The 19,476-nt window shown below is 40.3% G+C and overlaps 3 protein-coding genes and 1 non-coding gene across 5 annotated transcripts in view; 1 reads left to right on the top strand and 3 right to left on the bottom strand.

Annotated features, from left to right (window-relative positions):
* SAXO1 (stabilizer of axonemal microtubules 1) overlaps positions 1 to 4,447 on the bottom strand; it is a 121,828-nt gene extending 117,381 nt beyond the window's left edge. Inside the window, exon 1 of the mRNA XM_063696339.1 lies at positions 4,309 to 4,447. The gene's annotated coding sequence lies outside the window, so the exon portion shown is untranslated. The remainder of the gene's footprint in view (positions 1 to 4,308) is intronic.
* Positions 4,448 to 4,618: 171 nt separating this feature from the next.
* Positions 4,619 to 6,275, top strand: RRAGA (Ras related GTP binding A). Its single transcript, XM_004047840.5, has one exon. The coding sequence runs from the start codon at positions 4,952 to 4,954 to the stop codon at positions 5,891 to 5,893; it is 942 nt and encodes a 313-aa protein (XP_004047888.1). The 5' UTR covers positions 4,619 to 4,951; the 3' UTR covers positions 5,894 to 6,275.
* Positions 6,276 to 8,431: 2,156 nt separating this feature from the next.
* Positions 8,432 to 19,476, bottom strand: part of HAUS6 (HAUS augmin like complex subunit 6) — a 51,382-nt gene continuing 40,337 nt past the window's right edge. For both annotated transcript variants that reach the window (XM_031014348.3, XM_055350647.2), the window contains 5 exons: positions 18,812 to 18,878; positions 18,304 to 18,489; positions 15,395 to 15,530; positions 13,267 to 14,307; positions 8,432 to 11,708 (listed from right to left, as the gene is read on the bottom strand). In XM_031014348.3, the coding sequence (XP_030870208.2) occupies positions 11,647 to 11,708; positions 13,267 to 14,307; positions 15,395 to 15,530; positions 18,304 to 18,489; positions 18,812 to 18,878 (1,492 nt within the window). In that variant the 3' untranslated portion in view covers positions 8,432 to 11,646. The remainder of the gene's footprint in view (positions 11,709 to 13,266; positions 14,308 to 15,394; positions 15,531 to 18,303; positions 18,490 to 18,811; positions 18,879 to 19,476) is intronic.
* LOC115935902 (small Cajal body-specific RNA 8) lies at positions 18,952 to 19,082 on the bottom strand. The gene has a single exon (XR_004071493.1).

The following is a 19,476-nucleotide window of genomic DNA, read 5'->3' as shown; positions in this document are numbered from 1 at the left end:
CTGGCAGATTGAACACACGCATTTATCTTTCTCCAGAATCCCACAAACATGAGACAAATAGGATGAGATGGCAAGAACAAAAAATGGGTAAGGGATCATAAAATCAAAATTTTTGGAAGCAGGAATGCACAAGCAAGAATGGTAAGTGACTTAGCTGACTCAAGAAAGCTGAATCCGGCGGGCGCGGTAGCTCACGCCTGTAATCCCAGCACTTTGGGAGGCTGAGGCGGCAGATCACAAGGTCAGAAGATCGAGACCATCCTGGCTAACACGGTGAAACCCCGTCTCTACTAAAAATACAAAAAAATTAGCTGGGCGTGGTGGCAGGCGCCTGTAGTCCCAGCTACTTGGGAGGCTGAGGCAGGAGAATGGCGTGAACCCGCGAGGCGGAGCTTGCAGTGAGCCGAGATGGTGCCACTGCACTCCAGCCCAGGTGAGAGTGCAAGATTCCGTTTCAAAAAAAAACGAAAGCTGAATCCTTAGCCAGTAGTAGGGAAAGCCAAGGAGCAAAATTTTTACCACAGAACCTCCAAATGGTTCAAGAATCGGTAGCATCAGTGAGAGCAGAGACTGCACTAAAACGGAGGGATTGTTTGAAGAGCTCTTTAAGATGCAATTAGACTTACAGATCCCCTCGCAATTTCACATAGCTGGGCAATTGTCCGTCTCTCATCTAAGACTAGCAGTTTTTATTCCCTGCAAAGAGTAAAACAGGGGGTCTCTGGACTACGGAAACACCAGAGACACTGAGGACTGGAGTACCATATTGTAAACAGGATTAAGCTGGCCTATAAACTGAATATTAGCAACCTAGCTTTCTTCTCCCACTTAGTAACCAGAATGCTATTAATCAGGCTTATACACACCCCATCCCAGTAGAAGAATCCTGGGAGAATCTAACCAGCCAAAGAGCACAGGTCTAAATGTGGCAGGCGGCAAGACTTTCTTCAAAGAAATGGCCCAGTCATTTTAATGAACCTGATAGTCTTCAATGCTACCCACGGGTTTTTAAATAACTTTAAATAGGAGCAGACAACCAATGATCACTGAACAAATAAGGAAAGTTTCTAACATGAATATGCTCTATGATTTCCATAAACTACAGCAAAGGCCATTTTTGAACTTCTTTTACTGCCGGGCGCGGTGGCTCACCAACATGGAGAAACCCCGTATCTACTAAAAATACAAAAGTAGCCGGGCCTGGGGGCGCATGCCTGTAATCCCAGCTACTGGAGAAGGCTGAGGCAGGAGAATCACTTGAACCTGGGAGGCGGAGGTTGCGGTGAGCAGAGATTGCGCCATTGCGCCTGGGCAACAAGAATGAAACTCCGTCTCACAAAAAAAAAAAAAAGGAGAACATACAAACAAAAGAAACTTGGAAGAAACCAAGACTAAACGGGATAAAAACTTTTTCTTAATGTTACTATTATCCTCAGAGAGATAAAAGAAGATATTTAATCCAAGAAAATAATTTTATGTTTTTAAAAAGAACAATTAGAACAGCCTGTGGAAATTAAAAATATGATGTTAAAATGTAAAACTCCAAAGAGTTGTAAAATTAGGATGAGAAAAATCTCCTGGAAAGTAGAACAAAAAGACAGAAATAGAAAATAAGAAAGGGTTACCAAAAAAATATTTAAAAATTAGGCAGGCCAGGTGCAGTGGCTCACGCCTGTAATCCCAACACTTTGGGAGGCCGAGGCGGGCAGATCACCTGAGGTCGGCAGTTCGAGACCAGCCTGACCAACATGGAGAAAGGAGAAACCCCATCTCTACTAAAAATACAAAATTAGCCAGACAAGGTGGCACATGCCTGTAATCCCAGTTACTTGGGAGGCTGAGGCAGAAGGATCGCTTGAACCTGGCAGGCGGAGGTTGTGGTGAGCTGAGATCATGCCATTGCACTCCAGCCTGGGCAACAAGAGCAAAACTTCGTCTCAGAAAAAAAAAAAAAAAAAAAAATTAAGCATAGTGGCACACCCCTATAATCCTAGCTACTTGGGAGGCTGGCATGTGAGGATCCCTTGAGCCAAGGAGGTGGAGGCTGCAGTGAGCTATGATCTCACCACTGCACTCCAGCCTCGTTGACAGAGAAAGATGCTGTCTCTAAAAATAAATTTAAAAATTTTTTTTAAAAAGAAAAGAAGGCCAGGCGCAGTGGCGCATGCCTGTAACCCCAGCACTTTGGGAAGCTGAGGCGGGCAGATCACTTAAGACCAGCAGTTTGAGACCAGCCTGGCCAACATGGTGAAACCCCCTCTCTACTAAAAATACAAAAATTAGCCAGGCGTGGTGGCAGGCATCTGTAATCCCAGCTACTCGGGAGGCTGAGCCAGGAGAATGGCTTGAATCTGGGAGGCGGAGGTTGCAGTAAGCCGAGATAGTGCCACTGCAATCCGGCCTAGGCTACTGAGCAAGACTCCATCTCAAAACAAAAACAAAAACAAAAATAAAACTTAGCCAGGCGTGGTGGTGGAGGCCTGTAGTCTCAGCTACTTGGGAGCCTGAGGCAGGAGAATCTCTTGAACCCGGGAGGTGGAGGTTGCAGTGAGCCAAGATCGTGCAACTACACTGTAGCATGGGCAACAGAGTGAGACTCTGTCTCCAAAAAAAAAGAAAAAAAATACATTAGAGAAGACTCCATAAAATGTGATATCCAGACCTTAGGAGTATTCACATGACAGAATAGAGGAAATACATCAAACAATTCAAGAACATTGTTTAGAATTCAAGGGCATGGTTTCCAAATTAAAAGACGCATTGGAGAGTCCAGTACAATGCAAATTTGGGCTCAACAATGCCAATTATCATTAAGTTTCAGAATACTAGAATAAGAAAATTTCGAATATGTTTTTAGAGACGAAAGAATAGATCAAAACCAAGAAGCAGGCATCAGACTACTGGCTGCTAAAAGACGATGGAGCAACAGAGCAATGCCTCCAAGACTCTGAGGAAAAATTATGTCCAACCAATCAAGTGTGAGGGTAAAAACAAAGAAATTTTCAGACATCCAATGTCTTGAAATTTTTACTCTCCTCATACTTTTTATCTGGAAACTATTGGAACATGTGTTCCACCAAATGAGCCAAAAATGAGAAGATGTGAAATCAGGAAAAAGAATACCCAACTCGAAAGAACGGGGAAGGGAAACCCCAGAATGGTGGTGAAAGGCGATCAGATAAGAAGGCTCCAGAAGAGGTATCACCAAGGAGATGAAATTGAATACATTGAGAGGAGATTTTCCACATACTATATTGTATTATGGAATTTCATTCTATGATTTCCATAAACTACAGCAAAGGCCATTTTTGAACTTATTTTACTGCACACGTTAACAGTAGGAATTAAAATATTTTTTGAATAAATGAAAGAATGGAATACCTGAATTTTTACAGTACAGTATACACTTTGATAAGGGTTTTAGGCCAGGCACGGTGGCTCACGCCTGTAATCCCACACTTTGGGAGGCCAGGCACGGTGGCTCACGCCTGTAATCCCACACTTTGGGAGGCCGAGGCAGGTGGCTGGCTTGAGGTCAGGAGTTCCAGACCAGCCTGGCCAACATAGTGAAACCCCGTCTCCACTAAAAATACAAAAATTAGCCGGGCGTGGTGGCAGGTGCCCACAATCCCAGCTATTTGGGGGGCTGAGGCAGGAGAATCGCTTGAACTCAGGAGGCGTAGGTTGCAGTGAGCTGAGATCGCGCCACTGCACTCCAGCCTGGGCAACAGAGTGAGACTCCCTCTCAAAAGAAAAAAAAAGGACTTCAAGGTAGATACAGAGGCTTCAGTATCCTGATGACTCTCATTCATTCTGTATGAACGATACTGGCGACACTGATTCACTCATCTACTTGAAGACCAAGAGCAGAATCATATTATGCTTTGAGAGGGGCACAGGGTGGCCTATTGTTAGGCAAATAGACCGCAGCGAGACTGTCTAAAACCAAATTCCATTTCATCATTTAGTATCTGTGTAACTTGGTCAAGTGACTTAACCTCTCTAAGCTTTGATTCCCTAACTTGAAAATACGGCTATTAATTCACAGGGTTACTGTGAGGATGGAACTAATGCATGGGATTCCATATTATCATTTCCTCGAGCTTTGGAATTCTAATTATAAATTCTAAAGTCTGAGATTACGGAAAAGCAGATGTGAGAAAGGAATTAAAAGCACCCACTGGAAGCCAGGATGTCTCCTAGGAGGGACTTGCTATTACCTAGCTGCGCAGCAACGGGCAATCGCTTGTCTACAAGTCTCACTTTCCGCGCCTGCACAGTCTCCATCTGCCCTGCCCTTGTACTCACCGGGCCGGGCAAGCTGGGGAGGCCTAAGCGGACTGGGAAGTTAGGCTTTCCCTCCACTTCACCAGTCGGCTGCCCCTGCGGAAACCGGCCCGGCACACCTCGCTCCTAAAGCCAGTTGCGGTGGTGGTGGTGGTTGGGGCTTTTTTTGGCCACGAGAGGGCAGCATTTCCCCCGGCCAACCACACACGTACCCCTAGCAACCGCAAACCCAGCTGCAACAGAACAAAAGACCGAAGTCCTCGAGGTTCCCTTCCGTCTTAGGGCTCACGCCGCCCCTGTTAGGTTTCATTAGAGCAGCAGCTTTTCAAGGCTTGTCCGGCACGGAGGGCGGAGCGAGGGAGCTCTCGCGAGATCGCCGCCGGAAGTGGGTGGTGGCGGGGACGCAGCGGCTCCCTCTCCGGAAAGCGAGCGTATCTCCGGAGCCGTTGCCACTGACAGCCGCGGGCGCTCCCATCTGAGTAAGAGCCAGCCCGTCCGCGGCCTCTCCAGCCCCGGGTTCGCGCTCTCGACTCTCCTGCCTGCCCAGCTGCGCGGCGGAGCGGAGCGAGGCGCGGCCTGCGAGTCCTCGGCAGCCCCCGACTCCTCCCTCGGCGCTGCGTGTAGGCCGCGCCCTCAGGCCCAGTCCGCGGTTCCCCGGCGGGTGATGCCAAATACAGCCATGAAGAAAAAGGTGCTGCTGATGGGGAAGAGCGGGTCGGGGAAGACCAGCATGAGGTCGATAATCTTCGCCAATTACATTGCTCGCGACACCCGGCGCCTGGGGGCCACCATTGACGTGGAGCACTCCCACGTCCGATTCCTAGGGAACCTGGTGCTGAACCTGTGGGACTGTGGCGGTCAGGATACCTTCATGGAAAATTACTTCACCAGCCAGCGAGACAATATCTTCCGTAACGTGGAAGTTTTGATTTACGTGTTTGACGTGGAGAGCCGCGAACTGGAAAAGGACATGCATTATTACCAGTCGTGTCTGGAGGCCATCCTCCAGAACTCTCCTGACGCCAAAATCTTCTGCCTTGTGCACAAAATGGATCTGGTTCAGGAGGATCAGCGTGACCTGATTTTTAAAGAGCGAGAGGAAGACCTGAGGCGTCTGTCTCGCCCGCTGGAGTGTGCTTGTTTTCGAACGTCCATCTGGGATGAGACGCTCTACAAAGCCTGGTCCAGCATCGTCTACCAGCTGATTCCCAACGTTCAGCAGCTGGAGATGAACCTCAGGAATTTTGCCCAAATCATTGAGGCCGATGAAGTTCTGCTGTTCGAAAGAGCTACATTCTTGGTTATTTCCCACTACCAGTGCAAAGAGCAGCGCGACGTCCACCGGTTTGAGAAGATCAGCAACATCATCAAACAGTTCAAGCTGAGCTGCAGTAAATTGGCCGCTTCCTTCCAGAGCATGGAAGTTAGGAATTCCAACTTCGCTGCTTTCATCGACATCTTCACCTCAAATACGTACGTGATGGTGGTCATGTCAGATCCGTCGATCCCTTCTGCGGCCACTCTGATCAACATTCGCAATGCCCGGAAACACTTTGAGAAGCTGGAGAGAGTGGATGGCCCCAAGCACAGTCTCCTTATGCGTTGAATATTGCCAAATGCTCTTTCTGAAAATGCTGAATTGCCTTTTTTGTTTGCATCCTTTATTTTTAATATTCATAATGTCGTGTGCTTAAAAGTGGGCTTTGAAGTGTGTGCTGCTTACTCCTTTCATCTTTCTCCCCGCTTCCCCAGTCTTTAAACATTGGACGCTATTTACTCAGCTACCCAGTAGAGCTTGAAGCTGGCCTTTCTGAGAAGTTGGTATGGTGTAACACTAAAGTAGGTGGTTTGTGTGTGTTCTCATTACCTGGTTATGATAGATAAGCACATCAAAGCCTTTACCAGTATCTTCCTGTATTCCGTATCAGATTGCAAAGACGGAATGTTACTATTTTATCAGCAAGGTATTAAAATGCATTTATAAATTCTTCTTGGCTTCATTCATGAATAAACGTGTTAGCAATTTAAAACATGGCCTTATTTGAAATAACTTGAAAGTGCTTAATATGTAAATCTAAAAATTCTGACTGCCCACAAGTATTGCTTGACTGGCAAATTTGATTCTGTGAATTTAGCCCCCAGCACTTTAGTGATGTTTGGTAACAGCTGTAGAAGCGCTTATGCTATGGACTGAAGCTAGACCACCTGAGTTAGTATTCTGGTCCATTCACTTACTAGCTCTGTGAACATGGGCAAATACTTAATTTCATTACACTTGTTTCCTCATTGGTAAAATGTGGGTCAGAATACTACTTTATAGCCAGGCGTGGTGGCTCACACCTGTAATTCCAGCACTTTGGAAGGCTGAAGTGGGAGGATCACCTGAGATCAGGAGTTCGAGACCAGCCTGGGCAATATAGTGAGACCCTCTCTCTACAAAAAAATTTTTTTTTCATTAGCTAGGCATAGTGGTGCGTGCCTATAGTCCTAGCTACTTGGGAGGCTGAGGAGAGAGGATTGCTTGAGTCCAAGAGGTAGAGGCTGCAGTGAGGCATAATTGTGTCACTGCCCTCCAGTTTGGGTGACAAAGCAAGACCCTATCTCAAAAATAACAAAAAACCACTTGATAGGATGTTTAAAAGGATTAAATTCAACATGGTAAGTATTTAGGAATGGTGCCTAGCGCATAGCATACTATGTTAACTACCATTACTACCTACTGAGCCATTCTTCCCCAAATTACTGGATATAAAACCTATTTGAATATTTGATCCCTTACTAAATGTCAGGTGTTCTTAAGCACTTGTGCATTTATCTTACTGAATCCTCACAACCTATGTGGTAGTTTACTTTGATCGCTATTTTAACAGATGAGCAAACTATGATCTTGTTAAGGTCATACAGCTAAACCCAGGCAATCTGACTACTGACTCTCCTAATCATTACACCCCATTACTTCCATTGAAAAGTTAACCCTAAGAGTCATAGCTTTTTATTTATTTTTGGTTTGTTTGTTTGAGACGGAGTCTCGCTCTGTTGCCCAGGCTTGAGTGCAATTGCGCGATCTCACTGCAACCTCCGCCTCCCAGGTTCAAGCCATTCTCCTGCCTCAGCCTCCCAAGTAGCTGGGACTACAGGCATGTACCACCACGCCCAGCTCATTTTTGGTATTTTTTAGTAGAGACGGGGTTTCACCACTTTGGCCAGGCTGGTCTGGAACTCCTGACCTCAAGTGATCCGCCCATCTCAGCCTCCCAAAGTGCTGGATTACAGCCATTAGCCACTGCACCCGGCAATTTTTTTTGTTCTTATAACTTGCACAGATCAGCACTGATGGGTCCTAGCTTTTTAAATGTAGATTATTCCTTCATATAATTCCAAATTTACATACTGGGTAAGCTGAAGCCCAGGAAGCTAAGTGACCTCCCTCAAGGAATAGGGTTTCACTCATTTTGGGCAAGATCACTTTCCCATTTGTATTTCTCTAGAAATTGGATAATACCGAAACAGATTCTTAGATCACCTACTTTTAAGGAAGGATTCTGAGGTTCCTAATTTGGATTGGCAATGTGGTGTAGTAAAATGGACAAACAGATCTAAAATATCCCATTCCACTTCCAGCAATAGCTGCCTTAAGGATTGTTTGAAAAGAAATCTTAAGTATTTTAGAGCGAAGAGACCTGTGATCAACTCTAAGCCTTTCATTTTACACCTGAGGTGCTATCTTTGTATGGACAGTAAATATAAGTGATAGGGCTTTAGAATTTCTAAGGCTTTATAAAATTATTTAATGTTTATTAAACCCTTTCTAGCGGCAGATGTGGATGACGCTACTCATGAAGAGTAAGAAGCTATTCAGGTGTAATTTATAAAAATTACCTAATTAGGGCCATTGGCAATACATTAGTATAAAGACTCCAGATAAGGAAACTGACAGTATAGATATAACCTTAAAAATTCATTTTAAAATACTATATACTGTAAATCTAGTAATTAAAATGGAAGTAACAAAATATGTTTACCTGAATCACTGAACCTCTCAAATTTGTTGATCAGGTTATTAATATAACTTTACATGTGATCATCTTATGATTTGCAGGGGCATAGTTCTTTTTGATATTATATAGGAAATTCCAGAGCCAGATAGTATAAAAGATTTATTGAAAACAACAGTATTTAAAACATTTACAGAGAGTCCCATAGAGGATTCTCAAATATTTTAAACTTAGGATGCAGACTGCTATTCACAATGCATAAAGAAAAAGGTGATCTCTAGAGCAACTATGTATCTGCAACATAAAAGAAACATTTACTTCAATGCTTTTACATTGAGGAAAACGTCATTAAACGTATTTTAATTTTAGTACACTCACAGTAGGAAGATAATAGTCTGCTTTTACACAGGTCTCCAGAATTCCTGTTTTTCCTTTAGATAAATTTGACTTCATAGTCAAAAGACTCATGGTAAAGAAAAGGTATCAAAATACTCGTATTTTTGTTTTCAGTTCAATTTCCCCCAAATGTTAACTTCAGCTATTCTTTATTCCACTTGATGACATTTTTCATGTTTAGCAACATTACATGGTTGTCCTCTTTAAACATTTAAAATAATTAGAACATTTTAGCATTATCTCAGGTTTCAAGCTGATGTTTAAGTCAGTTTATATACCTTTGTATCTTACAAACAGTGAGTAAAACAAAGTACATTCTATATAATGTCTGATATTAATGTAATAAGAAATACACTTACAGTAATAAATTAGCCCTCTTTACCATTTATTCCATGATATAGGAGGCAAACAAAACAATTCCAAAACTTAAATATTGATAAAGATGACACATGGCCTTGGGGTATATGTATGTGCGTGAATACATACTCCCAACACACATTTACATAGGTGTATATGTATTTATGCATGTATATGTATATTGCTGTAACTAGAAAGACCACATGCAACCATAAAAAATATATGATAAAATCAATTCGTGGGATATTAAATGAATAAAAAGATAAACCATAGGAGATTTCAGAGAAGGAGTAGGCACATGGATATAAAAAGCATGGATTAAGACTTCAGGATGGAAGTGAGATTTTTTTCTGAGGCTTAAAAGAGAGCTGTAATTGTGGTAAACTAGTAGAGGAAAGCAAGGTATTCCTGCTTCAGGAAAGTTGTAAATCAAGACCTCTAAAGACCCATGCTCACTGAAGCATTTCAGTAAAAAAATGGGAGATTACAGCGGAAGGGGGAGTAGAGGAAATCCGTTATAGGGGAACTTACATGCCTTTAAATTTGAACTCTATTTTAGAATTAACAATGAACAATCAATGGAATTTTAGGCAAGGAAGTGACCCAATCAAAACAGTTCCTTAAGATCAAAAGGTAACTATAGGAGATATTGGATAGGGAAAAGGCTGAAGGCAAAAAGCTGCAATCACATTGGTTTAGGAGAAGAAAGTGACAGATCTGAGATACTTTTTGTTTATGGTACTGGCATATGAAGAACAGGAAAGAATGCCAAAAACTTTCAGCCCATCACAGGTATAACTCAACAATGTGATTTTTAAAAATCCAAAATGTCTACAGACATTCTGCTCTTTTGATTCTCAGTAATTAAGGGTTTCTCAGACTTGGGTGGCCAACTTGAGCTTCCCTATCAGATAGTTACCAATCTCTACCCAAGTATATATGCAACAACGTACCTGCTTCTTAAAAGTACCACAAGGTTAAACGTGAATCTCTATTTCCTAGCAGCAGTTCTCAAACTCTTTCTCGAGCTTAAGAATTACCAGGGAAGCACATTTAAAATATAATTAAATGAAATAATACACATTAAGTGTCTAGCAGTGGCTTTGGCACTTCTGCAGATGCTGATATGACAGCATCACATGCTAAGTTAAGATTTTCAGATACTGAGTTTTCTTAAAGCAGACTAAAGTTTTCCCCATAGACCTGCATATTCCCTGATTTGTTTTATTAACTAATAAAACAGCAACTTAGGAGAAGGTTTTTTCTTTCTCCTTTTCCATTGCAAAGAAGGTAGTTACATATGCTTTCTTTTGTCTTTTCTCACAAAAAGATGGGTCTTCACACTGGGACAGGACAAACAACTTAGAGAAAGGCAGCCCAAGATAAATGAAAAGAAATAACTATTAAGCCATCTACTTCCATAAATTTCCCCTCCACCTTCTTTCCTTGCCAGTTTTTTGGGGGGCTAGTGGACAAGATTTTGATGGTAGTGAGATGGGGTCTACAAAGGGTATTGTAGGTACTATCACCCTTCCATTGCCTGTTCCATTCCTCCTGGTTCACAGAGGGCAATACTATGTGTTCACTTGGATGCTAGACACAAGTCTTTTTCTAGGCAGGGCACCTGAAGGAGTGAGGCAGGAGACTGCAAGTGTGACAAGTTATTTAACCCCAAGTTCAGTTTTCTCAAGTTACTGTGAGGCTATTCTGTAGGGACTGGGGGATTTTGATAGTTGTTCCTTGTTCCTTTCCCCCAACAGGGAGTACCTCACAAAAAAACCCAACAAAAAAACAGACTAATGAAAATTTTAATTTATATTTTTGTTAAAATATAAAAGTAGCATTAAATTATCAAAGTCTAAATTAGACTAAATATAAATGTTATACAACCCACTGAATGGATTTATAGTTTGACAGTGTTCCTTGCAAGTGTCTACTCATCTTCCATCTTTTTCCTTTTTTTAAATCATTCTGCCCCAGTCTTCACTTAATCATCACATGCACTTTATTCCATCAAACATCACTTCTCAGGATCATTCTACTTGAAGAATCATTAAGCCTGTTTAGAGCTTTTCCAGTCTTAAAATTTGTCATCTTGACTACACATCCCAAGGTACTACTTTTCTCACTTTTTCTGGTTAGCCAGAATGTTCCATTAAGAAACAATAAAAGTTGTATAGTTCTCTAAGATGAAAGATTAGTATATTCAATGGCTATTATATTAACCACTTAGTGAACATACAACAAAAACTACTTATCCTTATATTAATTGACTGAAGTTATAACATAAGAAATTAGTTACACTACTACTTTGTCATTCACTTAATGCTTACAAGATTACTCAAGATATCAAAATGGCTTCCCATTGCTTGACGTTTGTTTTCCAAATACTTCACATTTCAATCTCATATACCTACAAAGAGAAAAAATCCAAACATACTTTCCTTACCTAAAAATATTAAAGAAGACTAAAAGGCATTAGGAATTTTTTTAAACCTTGAAAAACAGTGTTACACTTCCAACATGTATTTAAGTTATAATTCAGTTTCTATCCTGTGGCATAGCTTCCTTCAATTTAAGTGCATCATAGTTAAATTAAATGGGTACGTCTTCATCTTGTCAAGTCAGACGGTGGTTCTTTTGCATCAAGGCTCTTATTCAAAATGTCTTCTTCTGCAAATTGATTTAAAAAAAGTATAAGCAAACATTACAAAGAAAAATAAATAGAATAGATTCCAAGCAATAGCAAATTTTAGTCAATACAAAAAAGGTTCATAGCTTTGCAAATACTTGATTATGATAAAATTAGTATTATTCTCACCAAAGTACCCTCTTTCTCCAGAGATCAATACATTCCTCCCAGAGTACTTTTTTTTTTTTCTTTTTTCTGCGACAGGGTCTTGCTCTGTCACCCAGGCTGGAGTGCAGTGGCACGATCGCAGCTCACTTCAGCCTCAAACTCCCAGGCCCGAGCAATCCTCCCACCTCAGCCTCCTGTGTACCTGGGATCACAGGCATGCGCCAACATGCCCAGCTAATTGTTTAATTTTTTGTAGAGACATAGTCTCCCTGTGTTGCTGAGGCTAGTCTCGAACTCCTGGGTTCAAGCGATCCTCCCATCTCGGACTCCCAAAGTGCTGGGATTGCAGGTGTGAGCCACTGTGCCCAGCCAAATACTTTTCAATATGGCAGTGTATAACTATTACAGGCAAATCAGAGTATGTAATGAATCTGTATCACCAGATCCTTATCTCTCCTAATGAGCTACAAGAGCAATTTTTTTAACCTTTTATGAGGAAAACATTCAAACATACAAAAGTGAAGAGAACTGTGATTAACTCAATATATCCATCACCTAGCTTCAATGATTATTAATACTAACTGTTATGAACTGAATACCCCCAAAAACATATGTTGAAGTTCTAACCCCAGTACCTCAGAATGTGACCTTATTTGGAAATATGGTCATTACAGATATAATTAGCTAAGTAAGATGAGGTCATACTGGAGTAGGGTGACCCATTAATTAGCTAATATGACTGTGTCCTTATAAAACAATACACACACAAGGGAAGAATACCATGTGACAATGGAGGCAAAGATTAGAATTACACTGCCACAAGCCAAGGAATGCCTGGTGCTACCAGAGGCTAGAAGAGGCAAAGAAGGATCCTCTTCTAGTGGCTTCAGAGGGAACATGGCCCTGTCCACACCTTGATTTTGGACATCTAGCCTCTAGAACTTACTGTCTCCAGAGACAATAAATTTCTGCTGTTCTAAGCCACCCACTTGATGGTGCTTTGTTATGGCAGCCCTAGGAAACTAATACGCTGACCTGGCTTCTTTTATTTCTACACCCCACTCCCAGATATTACACCATTATAGTGATGATATTTAAAATTGGGTTTCTCAAGTGTTTAAAAACCACCTTCCACTGGGCAAGATTTTGATGACATTTACTTTTCAGTCATTTGTATTATAAAACCTGTAAGCTTCAAGTTGGGGGGGCTTTTTTTTCCCACCCCTGTCTCAAATCAATTGTAACTATATATACATAAACAGAGATTCTGAAAGGACCTATCCAGTGAGGGATCATTCCCCTCATCCTAAATGAAGGAAGGGGGAGCACATTAACAATAAAGGTCATGCAGCATTCTTTGTGTACTGGTTTTATCAAAAGTTGAGAGAAAACTTCAACAGGTGAATATGCATAGGTCTATTTAAACCTTACCCTTTAAATTAGGTAGTTCTCCAAGACTACATGGTATTGTGGTTCTCAATCTTTGTTCCACTGGAGAAAACTTAATTAGTGGTGAAAGAGACCGTTTTCTTTCACCGACGGACATGCGTAAAGATGGCTTTATATGCTCAGTATGCAAATCACGGGTGTCCAAAAAGTTAAGCGTATCATCTGTTTGTACATCTTGGGGAGTAGGGCTCAATTCTGGTTTGCGTCTTTCGGGTGTTTGGGAATTCGAGAGGTAAGATTCTTCCCTTTTCTTGGAAAGAGATTTCTTCAGAGCCTCGTATCTACTGCGAAGAGCCTGTAAATTAAAGTCTGATTCTGGAGTAGTCTGTCTCCCTCCCACAACATCTTCTAGAAGAGTGCCACCATGCATAGGACTATTTGGCTCCAGTTTAAAATTGGCCTCTGAACTACTGGAACTATTAAAACTTAGGTGACCAACTTCTTCCGGAAGAGTTTCGTGTAATATGCCAAAATCATTATCTTTAAAACTCTTAGAACTAATTCCACTTGATATCTGAAAAGAATTCCACAACATAGTTTTATTTGTGGAAGGTTTGTTACAAGAAACTTCTAAGTGGTCCAATATTTTCATAAACTCCTCTTCACTGCCACCCATCACATCTATCCTATTGCCGACAGCAGGGGAGAATGTCTCCATTCGGCTAGTTTCTGAAAGCTTGGTGAAGGCTAAACATTCCAAATCTTGCTTGCAAATTACTTTCTTATTTAACAAATCTGACTGATTTTGTGTTGGTGGTTCATCTATGTGACTGGTCAGCACATGTTTCTGAGGCACACACTCGCAATCTGAAATAACTTTCTCTTCAGTCGAATGAGACTGGCCAAAATCTGATACAGTGGTGTCTAAGAGAAAATCAGCCATGCTAAGTTCTCTTTGATTGTGCAACACAGGTAATGATTCTGGCAATACTTCTCTATGTTCAGCATCCATTTGAATTGGTTCTTTAGTTCTGTTTTCTTCCATTTCAATAGCTTTTCTCCATGAGCTCCTAATTTCAGTTACTAATTAAAGGGGAGAAAAACACAGTTTACTAACATTCCCAAACATAGAGCATGCAATGAATCATTTTATTTCTAACACTGAAGATAAAGCTCCTGACTCAGTACGTGTTCCATAAATATACTGGTTGGATGATAAGTCTCCACAATATAACAAATCCCAACATCGAAGAAACCCGTCTCCAACTGCTCGCACAAATAAACACATATAAAGACAGCTGTTCCTGAAATATGCATCCATTTTTACACAGCACATATGAATTACATGTATTAAAAAGACCTTTTCTTGTCCATCTAAGCCACAGTTTGGCAAACATTTTCTATAAGGGCCAGATAGCAATATTTTAGGCTTTGCAGGCCATCCATTCTGTCAACTACTTAACTCTGCCATGATAGCATGAAAGTAGCCATAAACAATGTCAACAAATGAATATGCTTATGTTCAATACAATTTTACATACAAAAACACACAAGGTGGGGCCAAATTTGGTTCATAGGTTATAGTTTGCTGACCTAGGCTGTGGCTCAGTTCAAACTGAATTAAATCAGCAGCAAAACAGAAATTATTTAATTACTCAACCAAGATGATGTGCCTACCTAAGGACACCAATATCAGAACTTTGCCTACACAAATTACAGGTTATAGGAAAAAAGGTTTCGGGCAGTTTGACTCATTTGGGAGGGGTAAAGACCTCCGCACACATGGTTTATGGCTGATGCTTCTGGTTGATGACTGGCAGAACATAGCCTATGTATTCTATAAATATGCAGATCACAGGTCAGACCAGGAGGCAAGAGATTTTTTTTTTTTAATGCTCAAATAAGATCTTTCTAGATAAAAGCAAAGTATAACAACAAAGACAAAATTGTACATTATCAAAATTTTATATCTCTGTATATTGAGTACACTGAAGGCACAAAATACTGCTAAAAGACTGTTATGTGAGAATGCCCACACTTAGTACGTCGATTACAACAGCATAAATAAAACAGCCATTGGCAACTAAGCTAAAAAGATCTGTCAGGCCATGGTTCTAACAGTGGTTATGTCGATGAAAGAAAAAAGTAACAGAAAGCATTATTAACCTACTCAAGTTTTCTGGAGTACGGGGAATCTGATTCCTTGTTAAGAAGGGGTTAGAACCCAGAGAGTCAATTAGTTCCTCTAATTTTATTTCTTTTCCTTCAGAGAGCTGTGGTGAATCAGATAAAACTGCTCTGGCAACCTAAAACAGAAAAGAAAAAGTAAAGCAAAGATTACCAAGCCCATTGGTAGAATGCAACAAAACCCCTGATAAGGATAATAAGCACTTCACAGTCAGCAGTCCCTCCCATTGCAGACAACACAAAAATAAGCAACAAAGAAGTTCCCAAACAACTCTGTATAGACCATCCAGGTACAATCCTGTAAAGTGAAATGAAACACTAAAGTATTTCCTCATCTTAAATGGATAGCCCATTATAAAGGAGAGAATAGATAAGAATCTTTATGCTGGGAAGATTTAGAGGCAGTTCCAATTGTACAGTGACCTAAGCTGCTGTCTGCCACAACTGTGAGCTTCACAGCTCTGTATTCACTAAAATGACTAGTTTTAAAGGAAGCAGACTCTTCTCAATTATAATCAATTTGGACAGTGACACCTCTATTAAGAAACAGAATCACTCTGACAACATACCTCTTCACCAGAAACCTATTATCAGATCTTCATTACTGAAAAAAGCATACGTACATTCTAAAACTAAAAAAGTATCCAATATCAAAATAGTGCTATTAAATATCAATAAAACCGAAAAAGAAAAAACATGCAAATTAAAAACTGCCCCCGACATCACTAAAAAATAAACTTCTTGAAGCCATAATTAAATTGACCCAAGAGGCCGGGCATGGTGGCTCACGCCTGTAATCCCAGCACTTTGGGAGGCCGAGACGGGCGGATCACTTCAGGTCAGGAGTTCAAGACCAGCCTGACCAACAACATGGAGAAACCCCATCTCTACTAAAAATACAAAATTAGCTGGGCATGGTGGCGCATGCCTGTAATTCCAGCTACTCGGTAGGCTGCAGCAGGAGAATCGCTTGAACCTGGGAGGCGGAGGTTGCAGTGAGCCAAGATCGTGCCATTGCACCCCAGCATGGGCAACAAGTGCAAAACTCCGTCTCAAAAAAATAACACAAATAAAATTTAAAAATACAAATAAAATTGGCCCATGGAAAAAAAGGGTTTCTCCCTCAAGAAAACAGAGTGCTTCTGGGAATTAAAACACTAAATATCCCGTCATAAACACTCTTAAAGAAAATTAATTTTACTTTCAGAGCTTCATGAAATTTTAAGACTTTCCTATTCTATCTGATCCCATTGCTAATATAAATTCTTTTAATCAGAAAATGTGTTTTTCCTTTCAAAATTAGGAAAGTAAAAAATACTAACCATCTTTACTTTAGTGTAGAGTCAATGAAGAGAAACAATAGAACTTTAGAGATTTAAAAGTCCTTAGCGACCATGAAACTAGACCTCATGTTACAAACAAGAAAAATAACTGACATCCAGTCAGGCATGGTGGCTCATGCCTGTAATCCCAGCACTTTGGGAGGCCAAAGCTAGAAGATTACTTCAGTCTACAGGTTCGAGACCAGCCTGGGCAAAAGAGTGAGTCTCCAACTCTACAAAAAATAAAAAACTTAGCCAGGCAAAGTGGTGCACGCCTATAGTCATAGCTGTTTGGAAGGCTGAGGTGGAAGGATCCCTTGAGCTCAGAAGTTCGAAGTTACAGTGAGCTATAACTACACAACTGCACTCCAGCTTGGGTGACAGAACAAGACCCTGTCTCAAAAGAAAAAAGAAATGTGTCTGACATCCAGTTCTCTTATTTGGACAATGCTCATTTAGTTTGATCGGGAATGCAATAAAGGAGGAAACTCTAATACCTGAATTAATATCTGCTAAACCAAATTTTTCTTTCAGTGTCTCAGGAATAAAAAGTAACACTGATTTTCTGGCTGCTTAACCAAATTCAAGCAATGCTAAAGCATGTTGTGGAAAACATGTATTAAAAATAACATTAGCAAATAACTTCAGAATTTAACTTGCATGAAATGAGTTCTGTAATGCTGAGCAATGGTAGTATTGTGTGGTCACTTACCAGTGAAAAGCAGAATAGTGTTAAGGGAGGGGGCTGGTTAGGAAAATCAAGTTCATGAACAACAATGCATCTAATCACTTCTGAAATATTTTAGACAGCAAAAAGAACAAAACCTACGCTCAGTGATAGTGATATGATATTGCAGTGTGTTCTAATATTCAAAAAAAAGAGGAAACTCAGCTAAGCAACAAACAACACTGACCAAGTATTTTAATATAGTATAAACACTGGGTACATTTATCTAACCATGTAATGGTTAATCTCCAAAATTTCTCAAATGTATCATTTGTATACTTTCAGGTAATGTTTAAAGAATGGGAAGTGGGTTCTAAACCACAGATGTAATATTAGCTAAATAAGTTTATATTAAATCTATTCTCACTTTTGAGGAAGACCAATTTTGCTTTAACCATAATTTTTATTATCTGTAGCCTTCTTTATCCCATATTACTCAAGGTAATCAATAATTAACTGTATTTCGCTTAGGATCCCAACACCATTGAGAAAATATTTGTTTTTGATTGTTTTTTGAAACAGGGTCTCAGTCTGTCACTCAGGCTGGAGTGCAGTGATGCAAACACAGCTCACTGCAGCCTCAGTCTCCTGGGCTTTAAGTGATCCTCCACCTCAGCCTCACCAGTAAGTAGCTGGGACTTCAGAGACACGCCACCATGCTCAACTGTTTTTTTAATATTTTTGTAGAGATGGGTTTCGCCATGTTGCCCATGCTGGTCTCGAACTTCTGGGCTCAAGTGTTCCTCTTGCCGAAACCTCCTCAAGTGTTGGGATTACAGACATGGGCCACTGTGCCCATCCAATAACTGATATTTAAGTATACTCATTACAGTCTTTTCTCACCTCTTCTACCAGATGATCTTGCTCTTTTTGAAATGGATCACTTTTTTTAGCTGGCAAAGACCCTCCAAATGCACTACTCTCTGTATTCTTTGCAACATCTGATAATGGAGAATTTTCCACTTCAAATTCTGGTATTTTCTTAGAAATTGCTTCGTTTTTTTCTTTGGGAGTTCCCATCTTTGTGTCCTGAAGAAGACAGATATGTAATGTTAAACCCTTAATAATCATGGCTGATCCTGAAGCTGTCTTCATTAGCAGTTCACTGGTTATCATGAACCTATAAAAGGTTGTTAATACTATTGTGAAATTGTATGTCACTGGCAGAATTAACTAATTCCAATATTCCCACTTAGCAATAAGGAATATATAAGTAGATATGGTACAAAATGTACAAATAGTAGAAAATGTGAAATTAGAAATTAAATTTAACTGTGGTATCAACAAAAATAAATAATATTTTATAATTTAGTATGGTCCAGAATTAATTGAGACTTATTTTAAAATATACCTTTTCAAGTAGTGTAACACTGTTTCTATCTGATGATGAAATTGACTGCGACAAGAAAGAGGCAGGGCTAAAAGGAAAAAAGACAACAAATCCAAGTTATAAGGAGAAAAGAATTCCATTCCCTTTAAGTCTATTCTAAAATCTGTCTGCCCCGTATCTGTCCGTTACGATTTCACTCAATTCGTCCCGGTCATCAAAAGGCAGTTTGTTCTAGGGAGGCATGGTGACAAGTAGAGCAGTATTTCAGCCCAATTTGTGTATCAGCCTCCCAATTATGAAGACTTTACTTACCACATATTGAGTCAACAATATTTTGATTTGAAAGAGTTAAGTGACTTAATGAATACTCCACAACTTGAACACAGGTTAAAAACAGATTCAATTATCTAGAATTGCATTATTACAATGTCACAGGGTCCAAATCACAGTTTCTTTGTAGCAGATCCTTTATTTTATTTATTTATTTTTTTTTTTTTTAATTTTTTATTTATTTTTTTATTTTTTATTGATCATTCTTGGGTGTTTCTCAGAGAGGGGGATTTGGCAGGGTTACAGGACAATAGTGGAGGGAAGGTCAGCAGATAAACAAGTGAACAAAGTTCTCTGGTTTTACTAGGCAGAGGACCCTGCGGCCTTCCGCAGTGTTTGTGTCCCTGGGTACTTGA

This window comes from Gorilla gorilla, chromosome 13 (genome assembly GCF_029281585.2).
Source record: "Gorilla gorilla gorilla isolate KB3781 chromosome 13, NHGRI_mGorGor1-v2.1_pri, whole genome shotgun sequence".
In the NCBI taxonomy this organism is placed as follows: domain Eukaryota; kingdom Metazoa; phylum Chordata; class Mammalia; order Primates; family Hominidae; genus Gorilla; species Gorilla gorilla.
Note: the sequence above shows the minus strand (reverse complement) of the source record. Positions and strands in the feature narration are given on the sequence as shown.

Bases quoted from the DNA above. Each gene is read 5' to 3' on its own strand.
- RRAGA (XM_004047840.5), top strand. From the start codon at position 4,952: ATGCCAAATACAGCCATGAAGAAAAAGGTGCTGCTGATGGGGAAGAGC.